The sequence below is a fragment of the Micropterus dolomieu genome, linkage group LG23 (genome assembly GCF_021292245.1).
Source record: "Micropterus dolomieu isolate WLL.071019.BEF.003 ecotype Adirondacks linkage group LG23, ASM2129224v1, whole genome shotgun sequence".
Lineage (NCBI taxonomy): Eukaryota > Metazoa > Chordata > Actinopteri > Centrarchiformes > Centrarchidae > Micropterus > Micropterus dolomieu.
In genome coordinates this window covers 7,897,024-7,918,928 of record NC_060172.1, presented here as the reverse complement: position 1 = coordinate 7,918,928, position 21,905 = coordinate 7,897,024, and the positions used below count along the sequence as shown (strand labels likewise).

General features: G+C 40.9%; 1 protein-coding gene across 2 annotated transcripts; it reads right to left on the bottom strand.

Moving 5' to 3' along the window:
• Positions 1-2,466: 2,466 nt before the first annotated feature.
• Positions 2,467-21,733, bottom strand: arl10 (ADP-ribosylation factor-like 10). Of its 2 annotated transcripts, none has more exons than XM_046040134.1 (4): positions 21,400-21,733; positions 16,547-16,730; positions 9,380-9,555; positions 2,467-4,507 (listed from the first exon to the last, which is right to left on the bottom strand). In XM_046040134.1, the coding sequence occupies exons 1-4, from the start codon at positions 21,535-21,537 to the stop codon at positions 4,334-4,336; spliced, it is 672 nt and encodes a 223-aa protein (XP_045896090.1). In that variant the 5' UTR covers positions 21,538-21,733; the 3' UTR covers positions 2,467-4,333. The 2 variants fall into 2 exon arrangements, with proteins under 2 accessions (XP_045896090.1, XP_045896091.1); XM_046040135.1 differs by lacking the exon at positions 2,467-4,507 and adding an exon at positions 5,005-5,281.
• Between the last annotated feature and the right edge of the window lie 172 nt (positions 21,734-21,905).

Genomic DNA, 21,905 nt, shown 5'->3' with positions numbered 1-21,905 from the left:
AGAATAACAGCTGGAACCCGGTTCTGTAAGTGCATATAAACACACTGCATGTCTGTTCCGAAGTTCACGGCAACGCATCCAAAAGTTGAGACATTACAACCTGGTGCTGCAATCAGGGACTCACCAAGTCAGCGGGGCTCATTGTTGGGGAACCAATACTGTTTGTACCAAATTTCATGCCAATCCATCCAATCGATACTGAGATATTTGTCTTCCTCATGGTGGCACTAAGTCAACATGCTTTTAGCAACAGCTTGGTAGACAAACGCACACACAGTCATTGAACCTTGAGCACATTATCTTTATTGTCTTTTGTCTTTCTGTCAGCACAAACAAAATAAAATAGTTTGACCTACTGTGTTGACCCTCTGCACCTGTCAATAATTTACATCCTCAATCTACCGAACAGTTCCTGCCGAGGCACGAGAAAACATTCCCAGGACCATTCAGGAGGGAGGGGAGGAACTCAGCACAAGCATTTGAAAAGCAAGAGCAGATTGGAGATATGGGATGTTTGATTGCTCAGCGTTCCACACCGCTGATTTTAATAAACCTCAATTCAATACATTAGATGTTGTTTGATGTCTGATGTTTTTGCCGGTAAACTTTAGATGTTTAGACATTCATGCTTCACAGAGGATGAATCCTCATGACCTCAATCCCCTGACTTTTCAGCGTGGACTACCAACAGGTCAAACTGGCCCATTTCTTAAGTAGAAAATTATGACCAAATACCTGTAAGCCTCACCTGTACTTTGTAATTAATGCATACATAAAAGATCATGCTAAATGTTAGCAAGATTGACAAGCTACATAATGGCACGTTAGCATGCTGACATGATGACCACAAGTTCAATCTCAGCGTTCACTTGAGTAAAATATTGTAGTTTTTACTGCACAACATGTATTTGAGAGGTTTACTCACTAATTCCTTAACAGATTAAGATTTTACATAAAAAAACAATACATTGTTTAAGAATAAACCAGCGGTTCCCAGCGCTTTTGGCTTTTGGCCCCGTACAAAAAAGCTGTCTGGTTGTGGCTCCTTGTCATGTTAAAAGGTGAAAGGATCTAAGTACTCCTTCCAAGACTGAATGATAACAAGAATGTCAGACATGCTAACGTTAGTTTAGCATTACGTTTAAAACATAGTGTAGTAACATTAGTAAAATCTAGTACAGGTTAAACTGACAAAGTCCATCTGCTGTTAAAAGGTGACCCTAGTCTGACAAGCCGAGTCCTTATTATTTCGGTTTTCCATGGCTGAAATTCTCCTCATATCTTAAATTCAATTCAATTTTATTTATATTATGCCAACTCATAACAGTTATCTCATTGCACTTTTCATATAGAGCCGGTCTAGACCGTACTCTTTGTGCTATTAATGACAGAGACCCAACAATTCCCACCATGAGCAGGCACTTGGCAACACAGACGAGGAAAACTTCCAATCGAGAGGCAGAAACATGACTCCATCTGCCTCGACCGGTCAGTCTGCTTCAGTCTGAACACACACTGTACATAAAGTCTGCAGGTACCCCTGAGTGTTTCAGTAATGCCCCTTAAGACGTCATAATGTAAGATTTATATTCATTGTGAACTACTTGTATCGCCAGCATATTAACTTCAGGTCAACAATCAAAACTCAAGTTTAATGAGTTTCACTTCACGACATTAATATTTATTTATTTTTATTTTGAGTCTGATGCCCCGCAGCTTTACAAGATAACGAGCTTTCATCAACAAGCTGTGAGGTTTCATGCTGACTGAGTCATGCTGCCTCGTGGTCGTCGTAAACCTGCAGAACTGACGGCGTGCTGCGAAAACACTGTAACTCTGAGCCAGGGTGACGTCTTTGCAATAACAGCTTCCTGTTTGACCAGTTGTGGAACTTTGCCCCAACAAAAACAAGGTCAGGCAGCTATAGAGGACAATAGGTTTTATCTGTGTTTGTGTTTGCTCTGACATGCTCAGTCAGCGGCGACAGATAGAAAGACTTAACTTGTTACACAAGCCTGTGTTTGTCTTATAGATCCATCCACTTTGTTTTTAGTGCGACTTGTTTGAGTACATTTTGTGTACATTGGTTGACTATATAACTATGCTTATTGGTGCATCTTCTCTCTACACGTGTCCACTTGTAGTCCAATGGTGTGACATGCAAAATATACCTTAATATCACATTAATGAGATTACTAGATTAAATAAAGGTAAACGATTTACTTTTTTCTTGTCTGTTCAAATACTGTAAGTGGCCGCACCTTTTTAGATATAAAACCTCATTGAAGGAACGTTGCGAGGAAAGGAGTGTTAAACAAGAGACTTTACCTCACCTCAGTTAGATTGTTTTCCATTGTTTTAAGAGAAAAACATTAAGAGTACTCCACAGATTACACATCTCACCCCTAAAACACCGTCACTCATAATGGATAGGAAAAAGAAGGATCAAAAAACGATGCAGCAGAAGAAGATACATCATCTTTTTTATTCCTTTCTTACTCCTTGTCAAAACCCAGCGCCTACATTACCCACAATGCAACATGACCACAGGAAGGTCAGTTAGAGACTGGAGTGTGTTATGCTAGTAGCGGTTAATGTAGCCTCGAGCTGGTAGCCTGCAGCAGAGATGAGCGTCTGGTAACCTCACTTCTTTCTATCTCCGACCCTCCAAATCTTCTCACTTTCAAACTTGTAGTCTTCAGACTCCGACGCTGGTTCAAGGGATTCACATGAGAACATTTATCAGACTTCACACGGCTGCCTCTTGAGACACAAAAGGCTTTACACAACTTTTCTTCACATAAGCAGTAGCACACCGCCGGGATCTATAAACAGACTTTGGACGTCCCCTTTAAGACTAAATAACCCAAATGGACACTTGCTGTTTTGGAAACTGCAGCTGGCACATTTTAAAACAACAAAACAAAGCCATGCATGAAACAGTTACAGTACACATAAAACAAGAGTGACGAGCAGTCATTGGTTATAAAAACAGACGTACATAATCCACTAAACTCTTGGTTACTGTGAAAAACAACATTTCTGCAGAAACACAGCACATCAAGAGGAATAAAACTTCACATTCATTAAAAAATTGTGCGTCATGATGAGCATAACACTGCTTCACACTATACAGCATCAAACATCTGAATCTAGCAAATTCCAGTTTATCTGTACAAGTAGCATTAAAGTCAAACACTTCACATCTGCATTTATACATTCAAGGATGTGTGTTTAACTGGATACTAGTTATTGTTTAAGTGTCTTCTACATAGTGATCTAACTGTGGAACAAACAGTATTGGGAATGTGCTTTAAAGGGGATGAAATCTGAACTGGTCTGAAAGCATTCGGACGAACAGAGTTATAGTAATTAGAGTAACTGAAGTCAGATCCTATCTTCATAAAATCCTCTGTCTGATACTGAGAGAAGACAAAGTAGGGAGTGACACGGTGTGTGGGGGTTGGCTGTAATTTGTGTAGTGTTGTCGGGACTAAACGCATGATTACTGTTGTGATGAAACTCATAGAAAAGTGTAGACACTTTCTTTCATAAGCTGAAAAGGCTAGTGAGAAGAAAAATATCACACCGCTTTTTAAAATGTCATTTTGGACCCTTCTTTAAGTTCCCTCACAAAATCCCCCCTAGATCTCAGAAAAGCCTCACTTCGGGACTTCAGCGAATCTCTTCCAAACAGTCAGTCGATGAAGTTTAGTCCCTGTGAGGGACTCCAACCTGGCAACCGTAACTTTAACCCGTTCTGCTATGCTGATTTCTCAGACCACACATTTTCAGCAAACAGCAAACCAGACGACATCTGTATGCATCTACAAACGTGACATACTTCAGTTCATATACAGAATAATCTACACGTCTGTCACAGGTTGCCAGTCTGAATCATTGGCAGGAGGTGAACTTTGTGGTTCTGAGTCACATACTCCATGAAAAAAAACCTTACTCCTTCTGTTCTCGTCCCCGCTATGCACCTCCTCTTCTGAGTGAGTAAGATGAGACCAGCCGGAAGAAAAGTGGAAGATGAGATGAGCCTTCAAAAGCAGCTTTTTCTAAAACCAACTGACGTAGTTTGAAAAGGGCGAGGAGGAAGACGAGGAGGTACTGCAAGGTTTAGCGCTCTATCTTGGCATCTTCTTCAGTAATTTCTCTGCATCAGTTCCTGCAGTCTTCGTCATCTCATCCTCCTCTGCCTCAAATAAGCCAGAGCTTAAACAAGGAGGTGGAAGAGGAGGAGGAGTAGGAAGATTGCTTCCTTTTGTTTTCGTCCCTCCATCTCCTACTCATCTGCTCTGTGAAGGCGGGGGGGTGGGGGGGGGGATCAAATGAGCTGGAGAAGGAGGTCCTGGAAGGTGTCCAGGCCCTGGCAGGATTTCCTCAGTGCTCCATCAGAGCCCAGCTGGGCAGCCAAGAGGAACAGCTTCCTGTCCTCGGTCATGGAGCCCAGAGACAAGGCCTCATGCAGCTCCGACACGCTCACAGCATTGGGCTTATCCTGTGAACAATGTAAAACCGGTTCAACTCAGTACGACAAGAAAAAGTGAATCCTTCTTTCAAAGACAATATCCAATAAACATACATAAACCGTGCCAGCATTGACCTGAGTTTTTACTGTTCTTGTATTTATGCCACTTAATGACAAAATATACAGCTGCCAATTTTTGCTTGTGAGTTGCTTGTTTACACCTTTGTTGCACGTTAGCTTATTTGACATATAAAACAACTGACCATGCTATAATAAACAGAAGCTGTGTATCTATCCATGTTGAAGGTTTTGCCAAAATATGGCCAAGTACAATGCTTCTGCACTACTCTCACATAACAGCTAACCGAGCTAGCAAAAAGTCAAAATATGGCGAAAATAGTACATAAGTGAGACTAATTGTGAAGAAAAAACTGTGCTATTACCAATAGGGCTTGCCCGGGTGCCATATTTTGAGCTTTGAGGCTTTGGTAGTTAGCAAATAGTCCAAGCTTTTTATTTGTGTTTAACTTTGTTACGGCTAGGATAGTAGACCCAAGTGCAGGTCTGAGAGAGGGAGGAGACTGGAGTTGGATAAAAGAGGAATATTTATTGCAGGGTTGAAGGGATCGGATATTGAGCCGGGGATGAGCGAGGTAGAGTGGAAGACTAGATTTGTGTGGAACCGGGGTGGTGACTGCTGTAGTCCAGAGTATGAGAGGCTGAGCCGAGCTGGTCCAGAGCAGAATCTGGGAATAGCTGAATGGGCGTCCAGGGAGAGCAGACGGGATAAGCGCAGTAGTGGACCTAAAACAACATGTTATCATGCAAAATTAGCTTTTAACTTTAATTATAGCCTACTAAATGTTCTTCATTTACAATCGGCCTAACATAATTATTTAATTGTGTTCATTATATTGTTTGTTTGTCAGTTTAGTGAAATGCCGGCTATTTGACTGTGTGGATCTGTACTTAAATTAAGCAACTGTAAAACGATTAAATGCCATAACAACTGCCACACTGCTGTTTTCATCACTCCGTCTAAAGTGCTCCCACAGAGCATTTTGTTTTCCCTTGGATGTGAACTGGGGCTTTACGTTCATTGCTGTGAGAAGAGGTCAGGCGTCCGCGTGCAAAAAAAACGTACCCAACAAACCAATAGTCGAATATCCGGGTCCAGCCCTAATTAGCAAACATAAGCTGTGCATTTGCCATGTTTTGTCAAAAATATCAAATACCAAAATACTTGTTAGGCTAAATACACAATACAAACACACAGCTTTTGTTTGTCGCTTGTGCGGTTAGCTACATACTTTATATATTTTGGTAAAAATACATTAACTACAGTAAATAAACTGGGTTACCATTGGAGTCAGTTGAACTGTTGTGTATTAAAACTGACAACAGTCCTCCACAAACTTTCAAGCCTGCAAGTGTTACACACTCCCTCCTTGTAGACTGTAACAGCTTTAATGTTGATTTTACCTTTTCACTTTATTCCAATGAAAAAATCTATTCAATTGCAGTTCAGATTTGTCAAGGACAAGGTTGTTGTTGTTTGATACCTGACATAAGCACAAATGTAATCAACCTCAAAAAGCTGAATTGACTTTGCAAGAAAGAATCACATTACCATTAATTTACATAATAACTCACAATTAGTCCCTACAAATAACTGCATGTCATATTTTCTAATGGTCTGTTATGATCAAAACTTGTGTCTGTGAAGCCCTCCTACCCTCCTACACAAACCATTCAACCAAGGCTAGAGTCTACAGATGTCCGCCTCTTTTCTTTGCACCGCCAAATAATCTTCCACACACAGGAACCTGATGGAAACATTCTTTGTACAGTTTAAACAGAGAGATTGCCGAGGCAGTGAACAAAGCAAAGGAGGGCGAGAGCCAGTACCGCAGTAAAAGAAGACATTATTTCTTTTTCTTCACCTGCTTCATGTGCACAACGTGGCAAAAGTTTAGGCCGTAGTCTTACTTAAAAATGGTTTAGCAATCATTATTATTTTTTAGCTGGATGAAGATGTTTTCCTAACGTACAGGCGGTCAATGACATCTATTGGTTTCATTTCGTTATACAGTATGGCAGTAGGGACTGCTTTGAACCAAACCTTTGGTCTGGGAAACAAACATCATGAAAAGTAGAGCACTGTCCTTTTGTTTTTTATTTTTAAATAATAAAGTAGCAGTGATTTTATTATACCATTCTTAAACCACTCCTGCAGAAAAATACACTTCTCCACTGTCCAGCTGTATGATCAGTATGTTCACAATACTCATATTTCTGGCCATTTGTAGCTAGTGCGATTATCTGTTTACACCTTTGTCACATGCATCTATGTTAGCAGAACACAAACAGCCAGGCATGCTATAACAATTAACTAACTCATACTTTTTTTGTACTATATGAGATGTATATTTTTTGAGTTAGAACTTACTTACTTAAAAACATATAAAAAACACATGAATATTAAAAGTGAATTAATCACAATGAATAAGTATGTTTTGCATTGCACTTGGCTAAGTTATTTAAGATTGTTTTGGTAATTGTGTACCGCTCCTTTAAGAGAGGCTCTCGCTGCTTTTTACTGTGAGTTGTTGAACCAGATAGAGAGAAATAGACTAGCTCTGGAGTCACGCGGTTTTCATATTGTGTCCTTTTAGTTGTAACTGATATTATCCAGCAAAGATAATTTGTGAACATGTGTGGAATAAAATCTGTGTATTTTACCAACTTACATCTGAAGTTAAATTTTAATGTGAGGCAGACCCTCACTTCATGTTGAAATAGTCATTTAAACACTGTAAAAACGATGATTTTATGTAACATTCATTGTTTAACCCAACTTTAACCTGGATGCCTACATGTCTTTTGGCCTGCAAACCACCAAAGCTATGCTTACTGAGAAGTATTTCATTTGTGTTGAACATTTTGATGTAGAACAAAGCTTTCCAGTGCAACCTGTAGACACTTTCATATCAATCAGCAGTAGGTTTAAAAAAACCTCTCTTTAACTTTCACAGTAGATATTCTGTTTGATGTTCCAGGTTTCCTTTTAAAGATGAAAGTAGGAAAAATAAAGTGTTCATTATTATTTTACATATGCAGTGGTTTAAAATCCCTCTTGTCTTGGATGTTTTGACCATGATATCTTGCACCAGATAACTGGACTGCACCTGCTCTGTAGAGAGCATTCTGCCGTTCAGCTTAACTGACAATGACTAACAATGCGTGCACTGGCTGAGTTTTGTCTCGGGCTCCTTTCTTGTTAATACTGCGAGTGGCTCAGAGCACTGAGGGGATGAAAGCTGCAGCGCTCTGACAGCAGATGTGACAAATATTCTTGCTTCCCTCAAAGGGTCATGTATAATTCCACAAGTGCCACGCAGGGTGAAGAAATATGAGCTGAGGAGGAAATGCAGAAATGTTTATTTCAGGAGTCTCATGGATCATTACTGCTGGATAAATGAAGATGGAGCAACGTGTACCTGCTCACCTCATGTTTTTTTTTTTATTATTTATTTAACCTTTGTTTATACAGGAGAGTCCCATTGAGATTAAGAACCTCTTTTGCAAGGGTGACCTGGCCAAGACAGGTAGCAGAATATAAAAAAAATACAAACACATACGTACAGACAAATAACACAGAAGACTGGTAAGCTAACATTTCATAAAGTCATTTAAAATCATTTTTACAGTTAAGGCATCTACCTTTCATTTTGGATTTAAATGCGTGATATTATTTTTAGGGTTGTGAATCTTTTGGTATCTCAAAATCAATTCTTGATTCAGTACATACATTGGGGTGCTAATATCTGGATCTACTCCACTTCGCTAAGAAAGGCGTGTGTGGCAAATTATGGCATGGAAGCAGTTCTGGGTGATGGCGTGTGATGTGAGCCCGGGCTTTTGTACAGTGTTCCCGAAGTACTGGAGTTTGCAAACCTCGCATATTTAATGAGTCATGTCAAACTTCTTCTTTTCTGGGAGATTGCGCTCCAAATGCTGATGTCACTGTCACTGAATTTGTTGCTGCTTCATTCAAGATAGGCTACCAACTCCGAGAGCTAACATTAGCAGCGACTGACGGGCCAGTGGCCAGCCGCACTGCTTGTTGCAACTGATTTATGGAAGCCTGAAAGGACTAGGGGTGTAACGGTACACAAAAATCTCGGTTCGGTATGTACCTCGGTTTTGAAGTCATGGTTCGGTTTATTTTCGGTACAGTAAGGGAAAAACATTAAATTGCTGCTGGTTTATTATGAACTTTTGTAAACATCCAAATTACACATGATAAATAAATTATATTAAAGAAAATACTGCTGCAAACTACTAACAAGTTCTCCACTAAATAAAATATTCTCAAAACAATACCACAGCTGATAGCTAATAAAATATAATAAAAAATATATAACAATATAGATTACAGTGCAGAATTCTTATTATTCTTTTATTCCCCCTTTGAGCATTATCAATCCAAGCTTGAAGGCCTGCTCGGATAAAATAAAACCTTGCCAGCAGAGAGGATAAAATTTAAACTATACTACTAGATGGAAAATAGCGGTTTTAAGATCGATTTTTGGAAGTTGTGAACTTATTATTATATAATAATAGTTTTGACTTGACTGTTTACCAGAATACCAGAGTGCGATGGATTTTAGGTGAGTGTTTAATTTAAAGAAAAACTGACTGTTACGGTTAACACTGTGATGATTATTTACATGACGTTTGCATCGAATGTTGATTTTTGTACAGTACGAAAATGAATGGAAACCAACGGCTGCCTGGAATGGCAGGAAACGTTCATCTAAACATCTAAAACACAACAACAGCTAGGTTTCCAAAATGGTTAATTAAGGGCTGTATTTTGGGCTTGATTATCTGGTTTACCTGCTTGTTTCCCAGAACGACCACAGGCAGCTGAGGCTCCACCCTCAGCAGGCGGTGCAGTTCAGCCTTAGCCAATGGGAGGCGGCTCCTGTCAGAGGAGTCCACCACATAAACCAGAACGTGAGTCCTTCTGAGGTACTCCGACCAGTACCGCCGCAGGTCCTCCCCGCCACCGACTGCAGCACAGAGAAAACAAACATTCATATATCAGAAAATATATTACTTTGAATTCTAACACCTCTCCATTTCTTTACGTTTAGGTTTTTGGGCTCTGAAAAACTTTTCTTTAATTCACAATGATGTTTTATGTCCCCAAAAAAACCTCTGTAGTCTCATTTAGCCACTTGCTAGCAACGGCCTTTTTTAAGACACGTAAAAGCTTTAAAATTCAAGAGTGGGGTATTAACTAACCTAATGTGAATATCTATTAATTTTGTGTTAAACACATACTGTACCTTATTTCAGACATCTAACCAAAAGCCCATTCAAAAAACCCAGAGAATAGGCAAAATACAAACTAATTTCTGGGTTTTTGGACTCATTCCTGCAGCACTGTACTGAGGTTTAACTCAACCATTTGGAACATTTCTAGGAGGAGAAATACGTCTCAGTACTAGCGACAAATGTGCATTTCATGATACAGATGTACAAATGTGATAATTGATAAAAAATGTAAGGTGATCACAAACGCATACCACCCAAGTATTCCATGTATACTCCCATTGGGAGTTCTTTAATCTAATAACATGTACATCTAAAAATCTTCTTGTGCAAATTAAATTTGGTTACACGTTTACACATTTGTGTGTGGAGTTTTAGAGCCCTATTTTAACAATCTAAATTTTCTCAATTTTGCTAGTTTAACGGCAGAACAAAATGGTCAGTGCGCCAGGCGTAACATGCAGTAAACCAATCAGAGTGTCATCTCCCATTACCTTTAAAAGCCAGGTGCGCTTGTACCTCAACGGATTGTTATTATAATGATGGATGAATGCTGCATTATAAAAACCATCAATTGACTGATTGCATTGCAGACTCGCAGCAGAGGAGGAGGATATGGCCAGAAGTGTGGACGTGATACAAAAACTGTCTCTGATCATGAAGCCTAATGTTCCTCTTCAGCTCTGTGGTTTATCAGTGAAGTGTCTGAACTCCACTACAGACTGGAGTTATATCCTGTAGTTATAAACGCGACATGAAAGGACAGAGGAAACACTCTAGAGGAAACAAAATTCAACTTTTAACTTCTGAAATAATTTAGAAGCTCTGATGGAGCTCAGGACTGATCAGGAGGACGGCTGCTTTACTCCAGACAGTTTCACTGCATGCTTACCGCTTCACCTCCACTCTCCTTCTGCTCTCTCTCCCTCAGCCCTGTCACTTTGTCACTCGCTGTCTCACGCCTCCTCCTCTGCCTGGCAGCGGACACGGCTCTCCTTTATTCCTTCAAGTGCCTGCGCTATGTAGGGTACTGCAGCTAATGTTGAAGCTACTGCAGCCTCGGTAGCAAATATATCGGTTGTTTTTGCGCATTTGGCGGCAGCTGTCTGAAGATGTTTTTTTTGGGGGGGGGTCTAGTAAGAGATGTGATTGGGCCTGCCCAATGTCAGTATATAAAATTACCCAGTGGGCTGCTGTCCGTGCTCTATGGGCTGATCATTGGCCCATTTTTTACAGTTACTTAAGTACATCATTTATGTTACACCAGCCCCAAAGGTTTGTTTGCCCAGTATGCCAGATCATTCAAGCCCTGGTTGTAACAGTAATTCACCGAAAACTATATCCGTAAACAGTACGACATACAGCCAATCACCATCTGCCACGTCATCATACAAACGTACAGCCAATCACGTTATGTGACGTTACCAGCAAGCGCAGGACCCCAAGCAGATCTGACCACCCGAGCGTACCTGGTACCTACACCGGCACTGCGCTGCGCTTTGTGCCAGTTGCAAGATAGGGTCCTTAGCGTGTTCCAACCCTCAAATGTATGATGTGTTTAGATGCTGTCCAGTGTTTTTGGCTTTACTGGATAGAACAGCTGAAGAGAGAGACAGCGGGGATGACGGGATGATGCAGCAAATTTTGGTTGGAATTTAACCCAGGAACGGGTATTTATTTGGATTCTATCTTTGTGGAGGTTTACTTGGGACAGCTGTAGCTAAGGAGTTAGAGCGGGTTGTCTGCTGATCACAGTGTAGGTTGCTGCCATTGGTGTATGTGTGCATGAATGAGCGGAAAAAACCCCTGTGCTTATGCATCCCCAAAACTTCCAAACGTATCCCACAGCCGTTTCAAGCAAATGGGATATACTCAGGTGTCATCACGTGACTGAGTAGCAAACATCGTTACAGTTATGCTTTTTTGTGTCATGTGTCACATGGTTCATATTTAGATCTCGTTCCATTTGCTGAGGATGACCTGGGATATGGTTCCCAAGGTCAAGAATTTTTTTAATTTTTATTTTACCAGGAAGTCTCATTGAGATCAAAAATCTCTTTTACAAGACAGCCCTGGCCAAGGTAGCAGCCATACATAAACACAGCATATTAAAATGCTACATACACAAAATGACAAAAAAAAACATGTATTCAAACACAGTGGCCTCTCAAGAAATACAACCACATGTCTCCTTCACCACATTCTTTATGATGCTCTTAAATTTATCAATTGATATACACGTTTTTAGTTTAAGATCTTTTTGCAAATTATTCCATGCCCAGGGTGCCTAGTATGACAATGCAGTTTTCCCCAGATCTGTCAAAATCCTGGGCACATTAAAAAGCAACCACTTGGAGGAGTGTAGCTACCTAGCGTTGCTTTACATATAAAAATATACCAGTGCTGTTTGTCTGCAGGTGGTCAGTGATGTCCAACCCACCAGATCATAAAGAATGCAATAATGAGTGAGGGACTTTGCATTTGTAATAAAGAGTAGAGATGCATGATACACTGAATCATGGCTCCTTAAGATGGAGGAGGCTGCGTGCATATATAATATGTCACCATAATCAATCAACCCAGTGTGTGGTGAAAAGTAGCTTTTTCTTGGCATTGAAAGTAAAGCTAGATTTATTTCTAAAATAAAAGCCAATCTTCACTTTAATGTACATTAAATAAAAGTTTGTTGTCTATCCATATACCCAAGTACTGGGCATGAATCTCATGTATGTTTGCATTGTAGTTTTCACCAAAATTGTAGGTACTGTAGGTTAATTACCTGTCATTTGGTAAAGGGAAGCAGTAATGTCACCGTGAATATCTTCACATCTCAGTGTGGCAGATGTTTTCCGTCTGTATTCTTTGTGTTACAGTAAAATAAGGATTTTCAAAATAAATGGACAGATCAATAGGCAGAATTAGATCAACTATTGGCATTCCTTTTTAAACAAATTAGCCACAGATAAATGTATAAGTGAAATCACTAATCTAGTTTTCACTCAGGGATCAAATAGCCTAAGTCGGCACTTAGCCATTATTTATATCCACAGTGTCCCTGCTGTGGAAATTGGTCTGATTAATTGTTTTCCGTCTGTTTGCCTCCAGACATGCCTTGCATGACAGCAAGGCTCTGAGCACAATACAACTGTGCAAATCCTTTTTCATTTTTATGGGGTTGGGATTTCTGTTTTATACATGTTTTTTTCTGTTTTTCTTCCCTTCTTAGAACCCTTTTTCTTTTCTATTGTTTATTTATTTTTCATGTTGTATTCAAAAGCTCTATTCATGGTTTTTGGAGGAATTTCATACATATTGAGGTTTGTTTGATATACTTTCTGTTTAACTCCCTTTTTTCTTTTATCTTTATATGTTTTTCTTCTCTTGTAATCAGAGGCATTATTCTTAGTTTTCGAAGAAACTGTTTTAGTATTCAGGGAGTGTTTGATCCACCTACTTCTAATTAAGGACATACTGTATCTCAGTTGAGTCTTTTGGGGAAATAACTGTGTGTCTGTGCGCATGAATCCTGGATTTGTTTGTTGTGGTTTTAAACATGGAGGGGTCAGATCTCAGAGCCGGTGGGTGGTGGACCATGTATCTTGTTTACACAGATTATTATCTATCCTGCTCTGTGAACTAATAGTTGACTGACTCACTTGACTGACTAGTTGCTGTGTGATTCATTGTGATTTGAGAAACTGGCTTCATAAGTCTACAGCTCAGAAAAAAGCTTTCTGCAACTCTTCAGAACCAACATAGTTTGTACCCTACACGGTCACAGGACAGATTTGCTAGAAAATTCACTCACCAGCTTCAATAGTGAGAAAGTTTCATAGTAACTGAAGGCTTTAATTTCCCATAATCCTGCTGTGCAGAGGAACTGACCTGCAGCTGTAATGACCAATGGCGATCAGCGGGCAAACGAATCAATGCTCACACACAGGCGGGCAGGTGTGACTTCAGTCACTACCTCTGAATTCAGCTCAGCAAGAACTCATTAGTGCTGGACTTAATGGAGGAATGTTGCTAGGAAACTGGGTGGTGATGTAACTTTAGCTGACGTGACATCGCAGCAATAAATACCTGTTTACCTGATGTGGTATAGAGGGTGGAGCTGACGCTCAGCGCTGTCTTTTATAGTTAGAGGGAGCTCAGCGGGACACTCATCCTGCTGCCCAGCAGGCCACCTTATCAGATACACACCCACGTGAAAACACTGACTCATATGGGTGTGAATAATGTGGATGAGTGTATATATTGATCTAAGTTGTAGTTGTAGTCCTGAGAGGAAAACTACCTCTGCAATATTTCCAATGGCTTGTGTGGCTGCATTCTCAGAGCACCTACACAAACCACAGCACCACACACAGGGTTGTTTTTATTACCACGTTTTGCAGCCAGCTAAATTGAGCTTTGACACCCAAATATGCTGAATCCCAACCCATCCAATGTCATTCCAGTGTTGTCCCGTTTGTAACCTTGATGCTTAGTACGTTACTCTACAACTTGGTCACACAACATTTCACTCCAGTATCTTTGTAAATTGTGCACAGACAAAGCATAAAAGAGAAGAGCGAGACCATGTTTGTCTTGCTGTTGCCGAAAAGCTGACACCTGTGAAACTGATTTGTTTCATATAAGCAAACTGTAAACACTGAATATGTGGTATACTTGACAGCATTAGAGTATACTTCCTAAAATAAAGATGAAAGCAAACTAGACTGTCTATTGAAGAGGAAAGCTGAGAATCTGAGCCCCAACCACACACACAGTTTGTATAATATATTAGGAACTTCTTCCTGATGCTGTTTTTCACTTCCCTTTAACACAAATCTCAGCTGCTCAAAGCCTGAAACTAGTTTTCTCACTGATCTGATCTGCATCTTTTCATTTAGAGTTTAAAGGCTTTTAGCTTGATTTCCCCAGAGGACTTCATAAAGAGAACTCGTCAGAGGGCCTCTGCACTGTACTGCTCCTGATGTGAGTAAGTGTGCGCTAAGCTGTCAACATGCCTCAGCATCAATGTCACCGAGACAAAGACTCCAATATTTACTTCACCGGGTCAAATGAATTGTTCTGACTGAGTGGGCGGTGACGTGTGTTCCTCTTACTTTCAGAGACGAGAAAAGGACTGTAGGGGCCCACCAATCTCCGTGTTCAGATCATGAATAAATCAACCGCTGAGCGTGGCACGATCCTCCGAATACATCCACAGAAACTCATCCTGAGGCCGCTGCAGCTGAGTGTCTCATACGCAGACTGGTCTCAATAAAGAACCAAGTAATTTATGCTATTTTTAGTGCGGTGCAGAGGCTTTCAGTGGAACGCTAATTAGCAGGATTTTTTTTGTTTGTCTGTAAATATAATCTAACTGCACCCATCCGCCTTTCCTCTTTGGATCTGCATGATTTGATCTATCCCCATGTTAATTTGACTGAAATTAAGTAAGATCTGCAACAACAAGGTCACAAGGAGACAAAAATGTAGCTGCAATGTTTCACGATCCAAGTGCGATGAAATGTTGTATACTCGCATTTGAGTTGGCACAACGAAATGAAATTGATGTCCTTTTTTAGGAAAGTCAAACAGTTTCCTTTAGATCCAAAGTGATAATTCCCAAGGATGCACCTCATTCTGAAATATATGTACATATATTAGTTGGAGACATTACTGTCATGTCCTCACTTTAAAGACGCCTCAAGTAAAAACTGGCTCAACTCACCCTGCTCTCCGTAAGCAGCAGACAGACACAGTTAAAGACTAGCTGATGAACATAGTGGAGCATTTAGCAGCTAAAGATCCAGATATTTCCCTCAGGAGCTTGTGGAGACCAAAAACACAGATAAAAAGAGGGAAAATATCGGACTTCATTCATCAGGTGACACAAACACTTTAGGAATGATCATGTTCCTCCTTAACTGTTCAAATGGTGTTCGGCTATCTGGCAGTGGTGGCCCAAAGGTTAGAGAAGCGAGCCTGTGACCGGGAGGTCGCCGGGAGGATAAATCTTGGTGTGGAAAGTAAAACAAGCAGTGCTTGCCCTCCCTCATTTACCTCCACTGAGGTGCCATTGAGCAAGGCCCATAACCCCAACTGCTCCGGTGGAGCTGCTCAGTGACCAGCAGACCGGGCTGCGTTTGTACTGGGCAGCTTCCAGGTGTGAATGTGTAACCGTGTGATTGTGATCAGGGAATTCCTGCAAATGAGAGGGTGCTCTCAGTGAAGCTCCCTGAATAAATAAAGGTTAAAAAAAAGTGCTATACTGACGCCTTTACTCAGTTTACAATATAAGGTAATGTAAGATGAATGTGCACATGCACTTGCACGTTGCATTGCAGCAAAAGTTGGCTCAATTCCACTTTTTCTCACAGTGCTAAAGTCTGTCTTACATCACCTGACGCTAACATGCTGATGTCGGTGTGCTAACTTGTGCTAAAATACTAGCATTATGTTGTATGCATGTGAAGATTCTAGCTAAAAACTAAAAAGCTTACATACATGTAAAAAAGCATTCTATATGTTAGCAACATAACTGTGCGTAGGTTACATTCACATTAGCATGCTAACTATGCTACATTCACCAGCATGATCATATCATAGTTGTGAAGTAAAATGTTAGTGTAATGAAACAAATGGCCTGCTGTACTGAACAGGAGCTCTTTCTGATTTCAACAACTTTCCACAGAGCCTGCAGTGTTTGATTTGGAGGAATAAAAGGAGTCTTACTCTCCAGGAAGTCGAGCTGGCAGGTCGGAGCGTTGAGGCTCATGAAGTTGAAGCCGCGGGTGGGCCGGCAGTGGCCTCTCTTAGTCGCTGACTCCCCGGGGGTCAAACCCTGCAACATGCTGCTCTTCCCGGCCCCGTCCAGACCGAGGACCAGGACCTGACGCCTCCCACGCTCCTCCTCCTCCTGCAGGCAGAGAACAAAGTCGATAACAGACAGAAATGCAGACTAGAGGCAAAAATTAAACTCACATAATTTATAATTAACGCTGAATGAGGTTATTTGCTCAGTTTTAAGACGAGTGAGGCTGCATGGCTGATTTGCCTTAGGTTTACAAATATTATTAATAGTTTAAATGTTTGGACACATTAGGCATATCATACCACAGCTGAATGTGAATATAGTGCTATTACAGGTTGTCTGATGACTTTGGGTGATGCAATACACCCTCTGGCCTCCATAATATGAGTCTTCAGATCCTCCAATATAGTTGAAATAGCCTTTTCAGGTCCACCACATGGCCAAAAGTATGGAAATCTGTCAACCTCATAATATCCGTGAGACATTTACACACAACAAACTGGTGTATTTACATAAATAAAGATTTAAGTGGCATGTGGTATGTAGAGTAATTAATGAGTGCAGAGAAATACAGAACACAATTAACACACCTTATACGATTCCAATATGGGATACGTGAATTGGTGCAAACTGAATTCTGATCATCAGCTAAATGAATCCACAACAAATAAAACAATAAGACCAAATGCTGGTACTGTTCACAGATTAGCAAACACCACTTATCTCTCAACTTGATGACACTTCTGCAGACTGGATCCTCATTATGTATCAAACTGAATGCACTTGACAGTTGGGAATCTGACCCTGAGTGTGCGAAAGACACTGCAGACTGTTCAGGAAAATTAATCAGCTTCTGCAAACCTCTAGAGGTATAACTCATAATATTATACTTTAAAAGACATGTAGGAGCAGCATCACGGTAACCCTGCTCTTTATTATCGCATATTAAGTTCAGATTTGAAAGAACATGCAGAAACGGAGAGCACTTGGTATCTCTCTTTCTGTATCTGTAGAAAGACAAGTGGCTGACACTCAGCGAAGGTTAGCAGCCGGATTCAAACCTCGACACTCTCTCAGTGTCTCTCAGGGTCTCTAAGAGACACCGGGAAGCCACAGTCCCTCTGAGATCCTGCACACGTCAGTCATCCCCTTTTTAAAAGTCACACAAGGTTAGTCTTTAGTCATGCCACGCGGCAGCGGTTCTGTGGAGGTTAATTAGCAATTCATATCAGACATTTCAGCGCTGAGATGCATCAGTTTTAGTTTCCTTGTTAAAAATATCACTTAACTCCACTTTGTTGATGGATGATTGAGCTTGAAAAGTAGTTTAGATCATTTACTCTAATTTGACTTCACCACAATCACCCTGTAATAGTGGTGATGAAGTAAATTTTTGTCTGACATGTTTCTGGCTGTAATCACCGACTGGTGTTGGTGGGTAAATGTGGCATCAGATAAACATGGTTGCTTGACTGGATCTGCAGCTTGCCTCCATGTATTTTCTGGCTTATGTAGCCCACTGGGAGACAAACCTCAAACCCTGACAGTATTGAGCGGCTCTGTAGCTGCTGAGGCTGCAGAGCTTGTACCGCTTTTCCTCTTTTTGCAGCACAGACTTTATGCTGAGCGATTAACTCTTGCAAATGTGCTTCCTTCTAGTCATTTGATTGGATCTCCAAGATCATACAGGAGACGTTTATCTAAAAAAAATTCACATTCCACTTTATTCTTTTTTCTAAATCTTTCACATTTCTTTGGTTAACAAATGGTTCTGACATTTTCCAAATCAAGGCAGCACACTGGCCATTTATCTCCCGCTCCCTTTGTCAGCTCAAATATTTATTTTACCTAATATCTTTTACATTTAAACTCAGTTCTGCCGGTTCATACTTTTCTCATAAATAGGCAGTGATACCGTATTGATTTCTATTGCTTCTCCAGGGAGGAAAAAAGCATAACTGCAGATCTGCACTGTTGGATCTGACGTCTTGCTCCAAGACCCTCCAGCAAAGCAGACGTTTGGCAACACATTAGCTTTATCACAAGGAAGCACTCAGCAAGCTGAGCTGTATTTTACAGAAGAGAGTCGAGTGATGGCAACTATAATCCTCTAATGCTGTCACATATCATCAGTCCCTCATGTTCAATGTTTCAGGACTGATTAAATGTTGTGATTTTTTTTCTCTACCAACTTCAGTTAGTGAATTAGTACATTACCCTGAATGCCTTTCAATCACCCCCAGATAACAAGCTGTTGCATTCAGCAGTAGACTTTTAAGCAGCGAGAACGATAGTGGTAGCATAGTAACATCAAGAGTATGTTTTCAGTTATAACCAAGTGTTACCTGAGGAATCAAACAGGCTATAAATATGCTTATTTTCTTTCTTTCATAGAGTGAGATGAGACACAGCATGAGCACAAAGACTGGGGGCAGGGGGAAACAGCTAGCCTGTCCAAAGCTGTGTATGCATCCACCCAGCAATTGCCAGACACGGTCTTTAAACACCTTTGGGTTTTGTTCTCTGTATAGGCACGACGGTACCAAACTAAACAACCTCACTGTAGCCGTGTTTCCATCTAACTGTCATGCTAAATTTAAGCCGACTTTTAAATTGTCGCAAAAAAGACAAAGACATTGTAAATGCAAAATATTTACGTTTCCATCGGCTGGTTTGGAGCGAATAAACCAGGCTACGGCAAGAGTAGTTGCATCAGTAGTTGATGTTACACATGCTGTAATAAACAAGATGTATGGGTTCCAAACCAGAAACAAAACCAGTCGCATGGACCTGATGGCCGTTGATCTTAGAAAAATGGAGAGAGGTCCTCAGAAATGTGTTTTAAGCGGGCAAGTTGCAACCAGCCATGTCTCCGGACATTATGGGAATAACAGGTGTTGTGCCGAATTCTGCATATACTGAGAGTTTCATGCACCTCGCAGGTGGTTATGCTCATTTTGCTGAGAAAAGAGGTGGATGCAAATCTGGGCACGCAGCCTTCATCATCTGTTCTGCCGAATTATGCATACTTTGCTGTGCACTTTCAGATACTTTTTGCTGAATGTCAAGAAATGTTACTTCTACTAAGTGTAAATAAATATTAACTATAATGTTCATAAAATATATACTTTGAATCATTTAACACCATTGATGAACCCCACAAACAATATTACAGCGCGGCATAACACCGGCAAGACACAGACAGCGGAAACAGCTGTTCAGACATGAGTTACAAATTCGCTAAGTCAGAACTTTTTCGGCAAAAGTGTTTCCATCTCCCATTTAGCGCATTAACAGTCAACAAAGGCCGTTTAAACCCCTTCAAGACTTGATGCATCTTGTCTCACGATCATTTCAATTAATAGATGGCGGCCAAAACAACAGCCACCCATTAAATAACGGTTGCTGTGAAGTATCACCTCTGATCTCCTTCCCTGAAAAATTCCATTTTATTTGATTGTGTTTTCCTCTTTCATGAATCTAGTGTTTAATTCAGGTGAGGTCTGCTTTATAAAGAGGCAATCCAAACACACCGAATGGCTATCAAAATATCTCTACCGTAGCTGCTCCTGAGGTCTTGACGTGATGCCAAATTCCAAGTTTGTCTCTAGCCTGTGGCTGCTTGTACAGTTTATCCAGCACCTGAATCTTTTTCTACTGCTTGTCACTGTGTAAATGAGCGTGTGCAGCCCTCCCACCTGCTGAAACTCCCCGAGGTCAAAAACACGCTGTTAGTCAACTCCCCTGCTTTCCAAAGCACAAGACGTGATTACAATGCATGTTCGTACACTTGGGCCCCTGGGATGAAAACATTTAGGGTCTGCAGCGAGCCGCTGGCAGATAGCAACTGTATTATCCTCTAAAGACAGGCTGAGCCAGATAAAGCGGGCTAAGCTTATTACAGGCTGCAGCTGATTGAATCTAGGAAACAAGTTTAAAGACATGCAAATGGATTTATTAAGAGATTCAATCTGTAGATGTAGTGCTCCATTGACGACTCATATATTAAGACCCTCCGTCACCCGGCTGGTCCTCCAACCAAGCTAAAATACACATCTGTGCATTTTCAACATTTGGGAAGCCATTACTTTTTCATCTTCACCACTGACATCAAAACCATCTTCATCACCACCACAACTACAACCATTCATTCATGATCATCGTCTTCTTCATCATTATTGTCACTATTTTTATCTTTTTGGCCAGTGTTACCATCATCTTCATCATCATCATCATCATCATCATCATCATCATCACATCATCATCATCATTGACACGTTCAAATATTCTCACCAGCAACATCATCCTCCTCTTCATCAACATTCTCACCATTCACATCTTCTTGTTTTCAAATATTCTCACCATCAACATCATCTTCCTCATTTCATCACATCATCATCATCATCACATCATCATCATCATCATCACATCATCTTCCTCATCTCATCATCATCATCCTCATCATCATCATCTTCTTCTTCTTCACCATTAATACGTCAGTTATACATCATCATTCTCAACATTCACATCTTACTGCTTTTAAATATTCTCACCATCATCTTCCTCATCACCACTACCACTCATTTATTCACCAAGCATCATCTTCATCATCAGTTATGCTCGTGATAATTGTGCAACGCTTTCTTCCTTCAGTCAGCCTGCCAGCTGTGATGTCGGTCTCCTCACCACCTTCCCGGTCCAAGTTAGATAGTTAAGAAATAAAATCTTATAAACGGATGCGGGTGTGAAAGAATCACAAGCGTTCTTGTCTCACCTCTTTGATCGTGCAGTATTCCGCCTGTGGTGACCATATTCGCCTCTTGTAGAAGAAGTTCAAGGCGATGAAGAGAGCGGAGCCCAGGGCAGCCACGGCGGCGGTCAAGGCGACAGAGATGTGCCGGAGGAGAACCATATGTGGAGAGCGCGCGGATCCGCGTCCGGAACCGGGGAACCTGGGGAACCTGGGGATAGGGGGGGCGGGGAGGTCAGTGCTTCCTGGACACCGACAGTGCTGAGACCGACTGCCGCTTCCCTCTTCTTGCTCTGCTGCCGCTGCTGGGTGCACCACATGTGACCGTCCGAGCGCTCTCTGCTTGTTTTTGTTTCGAGTCGCGCAGGAGGAGGACAGAAAAAAATGCTGCGTTCAAGAGCTGTATGCAAACCCCGCTTCTCCGGCTTCTAGCCAGTACATTCAGTTCTGATTGATTGATTGAACTTCTTTATTGATTGTTAATTAAAGAGGTGGTATTATGCTCATTTTCAGGTTCAAAATCCTATTTA

Coding starts and splice junctions, on each gene's coding strand:
- arl10 (XM_046040134.1), bottom strand. CDS start 21,537: ATGGTTCTCCTCCGGCACATCTCTGTCGCCTTGACCGCCGCCGTGGCT. Junction 9,556..16,546: donor CCAGCTCGACTTCCTGGAGA/GTAAGACTCCTT, acceptor TCTGTGCTGCAG/TCGGTGGCGGGGAGGACCTG. Junction 4,508..9,379: donor TCGTTCTGGGAAACAAGCAG/GTAAACCAGATA, acceptor CATTGTTCACAG/GATAAGCCCAATGCTGTGAG.